The following is an 11,461-nucleotide window of genomic DNA, read 5'->3' on the forward strand; positions in this document are numbered from 1 at the left end:
GTGAGTGTTGAACTTTCCTACGTTTTGCTCATGCCTTGAACTCAACCTAGTGCACTCTGCCAGCTGGCTTGCATGTCGGCGTGATGGGAAGGAGGAGGGGGAGAGTTCGCTGTGTTCTCTCGAGTCTTGTTCAGCCATATTAGATTTTTCTGCTTTTCACCAACGATGAGCGCGGAGCCATGGCCTTGTCATTGAGTGGAGACGATGAGGAATATGATTCAGAGTCCGAACAGGTCAGAGCTGATTGATTAACCTAAGCGCACTCTTAGTACACATAGATCTGTGATTTGAATGTAAATTTAAGCGTAAGATTAGAGTATTGTTAGCAGAGCTGTGTTTTGCCCTCAATTACCTGAGCACAGTGTTGTATCCTCAACACCCCGCTGTCCTGGCGCATTCAAACGACAAATATGTGCTCGAAACCTTATATATAGCATTATATATATATATATATATATCTATATATTGTTTTTGTACATGCATTAGCCAGCATTTACATTTGGTTGTTAAAGCGACCAACCCGTTGTGTTTATCAGGCGTCAAAACACCATGTCCTCTCTGGTCACCGTCTATCTGCTGCCACAACTGACCCTTTTTGTACTGTCCACCCGTGAAAGCAACCGCTTAAGTTTCACACGGTGGTGACATTTTGACTCACGTGTCATTGGAGCCACAACTGCGTACTGTGGTATTATTCCGTTTTTTTTTTTTTTTTTTTTTTAATGAACGATTTGCTTGCCGCCTTTTCCTCCTGCAAAACCATGCAGTTCACCCACTTCCTTAAGTTACACTGTCTTTGAAGGCTCCAGGCCAAATGTTCTCAAAAAGCAGGGGCCGTGGAAGGGGGATGGGGAGAGGGAACAATGAAGTGTGTCTCCTTGTGTTGCATGGAGAACACTGATCCAAATAGAACCGAGTGACCCCTTGGCTACCAGAACAAGTCGTAATGTTGCAACTGCTTATAGATTGGATGGCACAAGGCTGTGTAGGTGTTAGACTGCACGTGTACTGTACTGTGAGGACAAACCTGTTTTGAAAATGTGGCAAGTGTGTGCATCTGTGGATTTTTATTACACTTTTTTTTTCCACAACCATAAAGTAGGTGAAGTTTATTAACTGATCTAAACAGGTAATTGTGATTTACATAATGCATAAATACCCCTAAAGGCAGGGATGGTATGCTTATTTCCGGATTCCATACTACATGTTGCTCTGGTTAGACACAAATAAACAGAGCATACATAACATATACATACACTTTTGTAAGTATTTGAATTGAATAAACTTGAACCCATTTCTAAACAAATATGCATGGGTATGAAAATGTGAATTTCAAGTGTGATGTGACTGCCAAAAAAGGCCTGTAAATTAAGATTTCTTCACATCGTATTGTGCAGTTGTAATGCATAAATCCTCACATATGCATTTCCTAAAATAAATTGGTTATTGTAACATATCGGAGCAATAATCAGTGAAGATTTCAGCTCGGTCTGATTTGACATTTTCTATAATAGAAATGCAATTACATAATTCATAGCCACATCATAACGTGTTTGGTCTAAGAAAAACTATAGTTAAAAATTAAGCATGGATGCTTGACTCTCCGGAACAGAGATTGTCCTTCCCCCCCCCCCCAAGTATAGTCAGGTAAGTTTCCCAATAGCTGTGTGAATTTTCTCCCTTTTCCTAAAACACCATATTATTTCACCTTGTCTGTTGTGTACCATTTTGCCAGTGTGATGAAATGATGTATACATGAATATACATAAGCATTTGTTAAATATGCCAGTCATGATACAATAAATAAGCAGAAATATCATGACGGTCGTGTACAACCTTGCTGAACCATCATCATCCATGCATTAAAATGGTGTCAGGTGAACTGAGATTGTTGCTGGTTTATTTTGTATATACATGATACAATAGACCATGAGGTCAGCAATAATAATGCTGAGTAACAATTATTATACAATTTGACTCTCTACTTGTTTGCCCCTATGATTTTAACTAGTGTTGCATAATTTAAAGATGATTTCAATATTCCATTTGAACATATTGAAGCGTGAGAAGCTATTTTAATGATTCACTCCAGTGCACCGCCACACCCACTATGACCTCACCCTCATTAATACACTTAAAATACAATGATTAATTTTCTTGTTGAGTGTGTAAAGACACATAATAAAAAGTAGATTTGTTATTTGAGGGCTTATTTGAACATTTTGTACAGATGTACACAAATGTCCCACATACGAAACGAAATGGTCCTGTGGGCAGATGTGAGTTGTTTCTGTTCAACAGGAAGGAACATGTTTTCACTTTGATAATCGGGGCAACGTAAATGATCTTGGTTAATGTCTGTTACAGTCAACTGAAAGCGGCTTTGCAGTTGTATGAAAGTACCAGATAAACACAATACTTGGTTGCCTTTTACCTGGAATGTCTTGACGGTCGGCTGACAAGACACCGTTTGGCTTAACGAGGCGCATGCACGGTGAACCTGCTGAGGCAGTTTAACGTCTCATTTTTTCCACAGGAGCCTTTAATAAGTTCAGCTGAGTGACAAATAGTGATCAGTTAAGGACAGGTGTATAAATGACTAGATGGTTTTCTGGGCGTTTAAAAAGACACTCATTTCAAAGAGCTATAATTAGTATTATTATTATTAGTGACAACAGGTGTACAATAATTGAATGCCTCATGTAAACCATAATTCACTGCTATATCATTTTTCATGCATCCCTGCTGTCCTTAAGAATCATATCCACCAGCAGAAAGGCGAGCGTGTTGCCTAGGTAACGTCTCCAGTTGGAAAAGGAGTCTATGTAATGGCCTGTGATTTTTTTTTTTCTTCCCCCCTCAGTGATTTACCATCTTTCCATAGCAACCAGAGAGGTATTAAAGGAGATGATAGAAATTCACATGGGAATGATATCGGACTGTTGTATGTCACGTTTTAGTTACAGCTGTGCCTTTTTTTTTTTTTTTCTCATTTTACTGTTTTGCTGAGTCACACAAATCTATTTGTAATTCATCATCCTGCTAACAGCAGGCTCCTCTATTGACTCATTTACAGGATAAAGCATGGAATCACATAACTAGTATTGTGTGGTCATAATTTACAAAAGTATTTGTCAAAGCTATTTATAATCCATTGTTTGTTACTCTTGCAGCAGCGTGCAGCCAATCGTCCGAAGCCCAAGATGGCAACACCTTCGGCTGTTAAACTACCTTCCAGTCGTAGTTCGTCAGGAGCCAGACGGAGGAGAACGCGATGCCGAAAGTGCGAGGCGTGCATGCGGACGGAGTGTGGCGAGTGTCACTTTTGCAAGGACATGAAGAAGTTTGGTGGTCCGGGCCGCATGAAACAGTCCTGCATTATGAGACAGTGCATAGCAGTAAGTCAGCTTTTTTTCTTTTTCCTTCAAATGGCATGGATAACACTGGCAGGGGTGGAAGTCCATTATATTTTAAACCATCACCACACACCTCCATTAATAAGTTACAAATATGTGTAAATAATACATGTAAGATATTCTCAACGACAGAGTCCTTGTTTCAAAATAAAATGTTATTCTGCGCTCTGCCTCTTTCCAATACAGCCTGTTTTGCCCCACACGGCAGTATGCGTGGTGTGTAAGGAAGCAGGGAAGGAGGATACACTGGAGGAAGACGACGACAAGTTCAACTTCATGTTGATGGAATGTTCAATCTGCAACGAAATTGTCCATCCCAACTGCCTCAAGGTACAGTGAAGCAGCCCGAGAACGCCAACTCCCCTTCAGTCAAATCACTCATCCGGTGATTCATGAGTTCAGTCTTATGCCAGGAATGCCAGGTCATCATAAACTCACAGGAGTGACACAATGGTTTTGACTGAAGGTGCTTGAACATCAACATGTTTTCATCTGATGTCTTGTGAGTGTGACATCATCACATACTTCAACGTTTAAGAGAAACCTGCACAATATTTTGCTAGCTAACATATCCTTGCTCAAAGTAGTTGTGGGAATGCTGAAGCATTACCATATGTTATTGTGATTTTTTATTTTTTATTTATTTATTTATTTTTTAATTCTCCACATTTTTTGCCACGTAATAACTCCCACATAATACTACCAATTTACACTGTTCAAATTTCAACTAGCTTAAAAAATTCTCGCCTCCCGGGGTAGATATCGTCTGATTCCACATTACTTACAATATTTGCACATTTTAACATTTAATATAAACTTTTCCCCATTATTTTTTTCAATGGGACAGACATTGAACTTTTCTAAGTATCACTTTCTACACCCACTTCCATACTTATAACATAAGCATTCCACATGCATGCAAACCTTAGCATTCAGCTTTCAGCATTCCCACACAATTTCTCCAGAAATTGCACTTAGTCTACTTTAACAAACAGTTGTTGTGTATCACTGGAAATTGTCACCAATTGTATCACGTATGACTACACCCACTTCTCTTACAAAATCTTCATGGTTACATTCCACACATTAAGTATAGCTGAGGTTTAACTGTTAAACAGAACCACACCACACTCAACTTTCACTTCCTTTATGACCCTTGTGTCCAAGGCAAACTGTACCCAGGACACAATTAAAATTATTCTTTTATTGTGACTTTTATTTTTCTTTTTTCTTTTTTCCCTGCTCACCTCTTAGGTGAGCGATGCTTCTGGTGTGGTGAACGACGAGCTCCCAAACTGCTGGGAATGTCCTAAGTGCAACCATGCTGGAAAAAGTGGAAAAGTGAGTACAAGTGGGAGGAGGCTTTAGATTAGGACACAGTTGTTTTGTGAATCATAGGTCAGGATGTTATTTTCACTCTGAAAAATAGTTTCACCGTCATAAAGAGCAGTTGCTTTGTATACTTTTTAATAGTGATAGACTGATATGTTTTTTTTTTTTCGTTTTTTTTTTCGTTTTTTTTTAATTTTTTTTAAGAGTAGCTCAATACAACTGTCTATAAATACTGTTTATTGGCCTAACTATAAAGCTTTTGAATGTATGAGGAGCAATAGGCTAAAGGTATAAAGTTGTCTCGCCCGTTTTGCCCCTTTTGGTATTAAAGCAAAAAAGGGGTCCAGGGTTCAAGTACGCCTCCAACCTCCCTGGCTCTCTGCTGAGGGAGCAGAAGCCTATGAAGGAGGATGGGGACATGTCTTCTTCAGTCAAGAGAAGACCTGACAGAGAGGAGACGCCCAGACATCGACCTGAGGAGCCTTTCCACCGGCAGCCGCCACTGTTGTCCCCAAGCGGCATTCCCCGACCCCGGCTCGAGGATAAACTGAGGAAGAAGAGGAAACTCTTTGATGAAGAGGACGACGACGATTTCAGAGGAAGGATGAAGGTTGGTGTCAGAGACTCCCAACTTCCTATACAGGGAATGTTAGGCCTTCCGATAGTAAGTGCCAACAAAATGTTGCAGTAATGTTTCTTTATGCTAATTTTTTAGTTTAGTAGTAAATAGCCAAAGAACCATGTCATTTTGTTTCTTATAGGAAAGGTCAGAAGAACCTTCTTTTTCGAAAATCCTGCAGCAAATTAAGATGGAGGAGGAAGATGGATTCGAGGACGATGACGAGGATGGACAAGAACTTCATTTCCGGGGTTTTGTCGAGCGAAACGGGCGTTTGGCCGGCACCGACGACGTAACAGACGACCGGGACTATAAGAGTGATCTTTTGAATCCCTCCCTCAAAATGCCGATTGTGGACAGCGACCACTCCCACTGCAGCTCGCCGCAAGCCGGCCCAAGCAGCGAAGGCGGGAGCGAGACCCAGGAAAAAGGCCCTCGGCCCAAAGCGCGTCGCAAACGGCGTTTACCCAACCGGGAGCTCAGCAGGGAGCTGAGCAAAGCGCTGAACCAGGAAATCAACAACAGCGAAGACTGCCTGGCCAACGAGAACCGCCAGCCGCTTAAGGTGGAGCCGGAGTCTGAAAACGAGGAACCTAAGAGGTTGTTCCATAACAGCAATGACATGGGCGAGCAGAGGTCCCACCTCAAGACCAAGGAGATGAACGGCACCCCGTGGGAACTGCGCCACTTCTATCCGAGTCAGATCACGCCGCTGGGCTTCAACAGGAGCACGCCGACCACCCGGCCGGTGCCACCGCGCTCGCCGCCCAAGTGCGTCCAAATGGAGCGACACGTCATCCGGCCCCCGCCAATAAGCCCGCCACCCGACAGACTGCCTCTGAAAGATGGCAAAATGCATGTCCTCCAGCGGGAGGTCTGGATGAAGATATTCAACCACCTCACACATCAGGAGCTCTGCTGCTGCATGAGAGTCTCCAAGACCTGGAACAGATGGTAAATGGAACACACAGCTAAGCTTGCTCTAAATCGTGTTAGGGGTGCTAGTTGAACAGCAAGTGGTTCTTAACCAGTTTGATCGGTGAGTCTGTCTCGGGGGTTAGAGTGAGGTCAAGATTCTCATGATTTGTAGTTGTCAACTTGTGACTGTAATCCCTTCATACTTGCATTGTCCAGGGGGAAAAAAAAAAAGTGGTCGGACGAATATGTGCAATATGAATTCAAATGTATAACGGAACGTAAGGTGTTCCGTTCCACAGAGTTCAATTCTGGGGCCTCTGCTGTTTTCATTGTATTTGCTGCCCCTGGGTTCCATCTTTTGAAAACTGTAGTGGTTGTTTTAAAGTTCTCTATAAAAATAGAGTTGAGAGAGGGTACTTTACCTGTTCATTTTGCTCACCAGTAAACCTTATACTTTTGTCTTAAATTTTAAATAAATCATATTTTATAATGGAATTTCGCACCTGGAGCCTTTTTAGAGTACTCGTTATTTTGTTTTTGAATCTTTAACATACCGATAACTAGGGTTATGCAATTAATCGAAATTCAATTACAATTTCAATCATTACTTACACTCCACAATTACAAAATCAGCGTAATTGTGAAAAAACAAATACTAATTTAGAATTGAGTTGTTTTAAATGTATACATTTGCACCTTTTTATTTTATTTTAAAATAAATTGAACAAATGTTTTATCCAAAAGGAACTTGTATAATTAGTGTCTCAAAGAATTGTCTTAATCTTTTTTACGTTTAAGCATTTTCTTATTTTGTACCAAAAAAATAAATGATCGTCCTAATCGTGATTTCAGTTATTACTAATCTAATCATGATTATTTTCTTACTGACAAAATACCGTAGGCTAACATTGCTTCACAAACGCTCTTAACTGCCAGATCACATAAACTAATTCAACTCAAACCCAATTCTTTGACCTGTTTTTTCAATGTTGTATTTTCGATCTGAACTTTTTTTTTTTTTTTATTTTTTTTTTTTTTTTTTTTTTTTTTTTTTTTTTTTTTTTTAGCCAATTTAAAATGGAATGCACAAACTGTTGGTTAGGGTGATATGGCTCATATGAAAAACAAAATAACTAAATTGGCGTTTTCTGCTCCAAACCTTAACCACTTGGTGGAAACGTCCTAACTCACACAATAAAACAAACGGAAACAAACAAAAGCATGTTTATGGCAATTACAGTGACACTTCAAGAAATCATTTGTGATGGTTCAGCATCACCCTTTTCTGTTTTGGCTGTACTGTACTAGAAGTATAAAGCGATAGAAAACCAGGTTTTGCCTTTTTAACCTGTTTGAATTGAACCAGCTTACTCATGTTAACACACTCATCAAATTCAGTCATTTTCAAGCAAATTCTTGTGCTGGGCTTGTTGGTTGCGAGGCTGCCACGTGTACTAACTGCGATGCATGTTAAAGCCATGATTCCACACACCCAACTGTCTTTTTGTGATGTGCAGGTGCTGTGATAAAAGACTGTGGACAAGCATCGATCTAAACCGCTGCACGTCCATCACACCGCTCATGCTGAGTGGGATCATTCGGCGACAGCCACTCACCCTGGACCTGAGCTGGACCAACATTTCCAAGAAACAATTAAGCTGGCTGATTAACAGGTTGCCAGGTAATCTTGCTGAGGTTAAAATGCGGACTTTTTTTTTTCTCCTAGCTTTCACTCTGCTTCAGTGTGCAAAATTAAAATGCTGGCGTGTTTGTCAGGTCTGCGAGTGTTGAAGCTATCAGGGTGCTCGTGGGCGGCTGTGTCGGCACTCTGCACCTCCAGCTGCCCGCTACTACGAACGTTGGACGTCCAGTGGGTGGAGGGGCTCAAGGATGCACAGATGAGGGATCTCTTGTCACCTCCCACAGACAACAGGCCAGGTAAGTGGAGCAAAGTCACTTAGTATTGTTGCATAGTTGTTTTTCATCCCGGTATGTAGTTTGACTATGCTAATTGAATAAATAGCCATATTAGGTTTTTATTATTTGTCCCAACATTCTTCATAAAGTCTCCAGTTTTAGGACTGACTTCACTTATATTAGCCTTTAATGACATTTTATACGTTTTGCATGGTTACTTTTTTAAATCTACATATTGAAGATAATATCCCGTTTGTTTACATTTTGGTGGTAGATTTTTTTTAAATTTTTTTTATGTATTTTGATAACCTGGCAACCCACCAGTATGCTATGCTATGCTATGGTGTGGAGTGCAGAGGCCATTTCAAGAAATGCATATTATGGTGGGAGCTCTTAACATTATTTCATTTGGATTCAAGTGTTACGTCTTTGATACAATGGGGGCAAACAGATTGGCAACATGCCACGTTTGCATCTGAAACACATCGTTGACATCATTTAAATTTGTGTCTCTTTACAACCCACAAAGTCATAAGATAGAGAAGCTAGGTTCAGTTTAGCTATATGACAGCTAGCCAATATTAACTACGCTTCAAGTTGGTTATGTGTTTATTGAAAACAGTTGAGGAATACTTGACTAATTGGGTCATTTTCAGTAGTAAAAAGTTTATACTTTGTCCAGACTGAATTTGATAGCGTCATTATTTTTCAGGTAGAATTAATACCTTTTAAAAGCAAATTTTTCCATTTGCCGTTGACTGAAGCTGACATCACCTGTGCTGAGGAATTAGGTACCGATGAATCATGGCTCAGTTTGCTGACCAAACCCAGAAAACAGGTGAGCCGTGATTGGTCGTTACCTACTTCCTCAGCACAGGTGATGTCATCTCCAGTCAACAGCTAGGGAGAAAATTAGTTTTTATAGGTATTAATTGCACATGAAAAATAAGTTATCAAATGAATTCTTGGCAACTTTTTGCTGCTGAAAATGACTCAATGAGTCAGTCAAGTATCACTTTAAGGGCAAGACAATAGGGAGATGATACTGAACTTCGTATGTGGCATACTTAACCTCCGCTAAAGTGTAACTTTAGCACACAAGTAGAGCTGAGCCAACATGATGTGTGTGCATGTCACTGATGGACAGGTCAACTGGATAACCGCTGCAAATTGCGCAACGTGGAGGATCTGCGTCTGGCAGGCCTGGACATCACCGACACGTCACTACGCCTCATCATCCGCCAGATGCCTCTGCTTTCCCGACTGGACCTGAGCTACTGCAACCACGTCAACGACCAGTCGGTCAACCTGCTGACGGCAGCAGGGACCACTACTCGAGACTCACTCACAGAAATCAACCTGTCAGGTAAGGCAGGTTAAGACACACTGAATGCAAGAGAGTAAGCTCATGTGAAACAAACATATATTAATGAACAACATAATAAACTAGACTAAGTACAATTTGGGGAGAAATTGCATGGGAATGCTGAATGCTAAGATTTGAATGCATGTGGAATGCTTATGAAGCCAATTGAGAGAGAAATTATGAAATTATAACCTCCTGGTTACTGGACAATGCACTTTACCAACTGTGCCACCGAGCAGCGTAAGACACCTGGTAATGATCATAAATTATATCTATGTACATGGAAAGTGATGCTTAGAAAAAGTTCAATGTCTGTCCCATTGAAAATGAATAGAGAAAAGTTGCTATTAAACGTTTGAAATTGTGCAAATACTGTAAGTAACGTGGAATCAGACAATATATACCCCGGGAGGCGTGAATTTTTTTAAGCTAGTTGAAATTTGAACAGTGTAAATTGGAAATATTATGTGGGAGTTGTTACGCAGCAAAAAAAATGTGGAGAACAAAAATCACAATAACATACCCACAACAATATAATTTGTATGGATGGATTTACAAGGTAACAATACTTGTTCATTTTAGTTTAGCTTAGTATAAATTTACCAGTCAAATAATCAAACTTTGTGTTGACTTTCCTGCATACAAATTCACTCATTAGCATTCTTTCCTCCCTGTCTAGTTTGTAACCGGGTCACAGATCATTCCTTGAACTTTTTCAAGCGTTGCGGGAGCATCTGCCAGATTGACCTTCGCTTCTGCAAGCAGGTGACCAAGGCGGGCTGCGAGAGGTTCATCGCCGAAATGTCCGTGAGCGTCCCGTTTAGACTCAAGGAGGATAAACTGCTGCAGAAGACAAGCTAGTTCACAATAATCAAATGGATCCAATGACAGTTTGCACTTATTGGGACTTTGTTTTTGTTTTTTTATACTGGGCCTGCGTTAGATCTCTGAAATGACGTCAAAATTATAGGAATCAACAGACTAAGGGAGTTGGACCAGAGAAAGGTGGAAAGAACTAGCATGTTTGTGTTGATTGTATTTCTACATATAAAAAATAATAATCGTGCTTGTAACAGACTGTTCAGTTGTTTTCATTTCGTTCCTCAAATATTTGAAAGCAGTATTTTTATACAAACATAAGTTTACAGTATGTCCGCTCTTGCTTGGAGGTGATTTTGAGGAAGGTGCAATCCAGTGTGCCAACCAAGCATATTGCCATTCTCAAGTTCTCTTTTCTGTGGCCCAAAATCAGTTTGACATGGTGACACTTTACATGAAACATAACATTAACTGTACATACAAACAATACATTAAGTTATGGTATAGTTCCTGGACATGTAGGATGTAATTCAATAAGTTAACAAATGTCACGTGTCTTAAAGCCTCATTTCATCTTCAGTTTATTTTTTTTGACAGTTTGAGTTGTGGTTTATGGGATTTAAGCATTTATTTATTTTTCACTGCAGTTTGTATTTATTTGTGTGCTTAGCAACTAGTCTTTGGCATAGCTATCAGACAGAGCTAGATCAAATGACAAATTTGCAAATATTTTACACAAAGTTGAGTTAACGCGGAACTGGTTTAACGGTCAAGCCAGTAGTAGGAAGCTGACGAACACATTTAGCACTGATTTCTATGACACAATGAAAGCTACATATCTGGTTCTGCTCACCGGTTCAAATGATCAATTTATCTACATTACCCGTGTAAATAACTCCATGCAGTCGGTGTTGTGTGTACAGTATTTTGGGATGTATTGTGCTGTGATTAACCTGCTATCGCCTCAGGTGAATGTGATAATGTTTATATTTGTAAAATTCTAAATCTCAGTGCTAATATGCATTAAAATACTTCCATTTGTACCATCAAGTTGCCTATTTTCTGCCATGGGGT

General features: G+C 40.1%; 1 protein-coding gene across 3 annotated transcripts; it reads left to right on the top strand.

The window, feature by feature from the left end:
* kdm2ba (lysine (K)-specific demethylase 2Ba) lies at positions 1–11,437 on the top strand. 3 transcript variants are annotated; one of them, XM_077521024.1, is made up of 10 exons: positions 1–233; positions 3,177–3,398; positions 3,603–3,746; positions 4,671–4,757; positions 5,071–5,358; positions 5,510–6,321; positions 7,803–7,966; positions 8,062–8,223; positions 9,350–9,568; positions 10,248–11,437. In XM_077521024.1, the coding sequence occupies exons 1-10, from the start codon at positions 180–182 to the stop codon at positions 10,427–10,429; spliced, it is 2,334 nt and encodes a 777-aa protein (XP_077377150.1). In that variant the 5' UTR covers positions 1–179; the 3' UTR covers positions 10,430–11,437. The 3 variants fall into 3 exon arrangements, with proteins under 3 accessions (XP_077377150.1, XP_077377149.1, XP_077377151.1); XM_077521023.1 differs by having other exon boundaries at positions 3–233; positions 3,174–3,398; XM_077521025.1 differs by having other exon boundaries at positions 3–233; positions 3,174–3,398; positions 5,080–5,358.
* The last annotated feature ends 24 nt before the right edge of the window (positions 11,438–11,461 follow it).

Source organism: Festucalex cinctus, chromosome 5, assembly GCF_051991245.1.
Source record: "Festucalex cinctus isolate MCC-2025b chromosome 5, RoL_Fcin_1.0, whole genome shotgun sequence".
NCBI lineage: Eukaryota > Metazoa > Chordata > Actinopteri > Syngnathiformes > Syngnathidae > Festucalex > Festucalex cinctus.

Bases quoted from the DNA above. Each gene is read 5' to 3' on its own strand.
- kdm2ba (XM_077521023.1), top strand. From the start codon at position 180: ATGGCCTTGTCATTGAGTGGAGACGATGAGGAATATGATTCAGAGTCC. The intron at 6,322-7,802 runs GTAAATGGAACA...TGTGATGTGCAG, and splicing joins TCCAAGACCTGGAACAGATG to GTGCTGTGATAAAAGACTGT. The intron at 9,569-10,247 runs GTAAGGCAGGTT...CTCCCTGTCTAG, and splicing joins CACAGAAATCAACCTGTCAG to TTTGTAACCGGGTCACAGAT.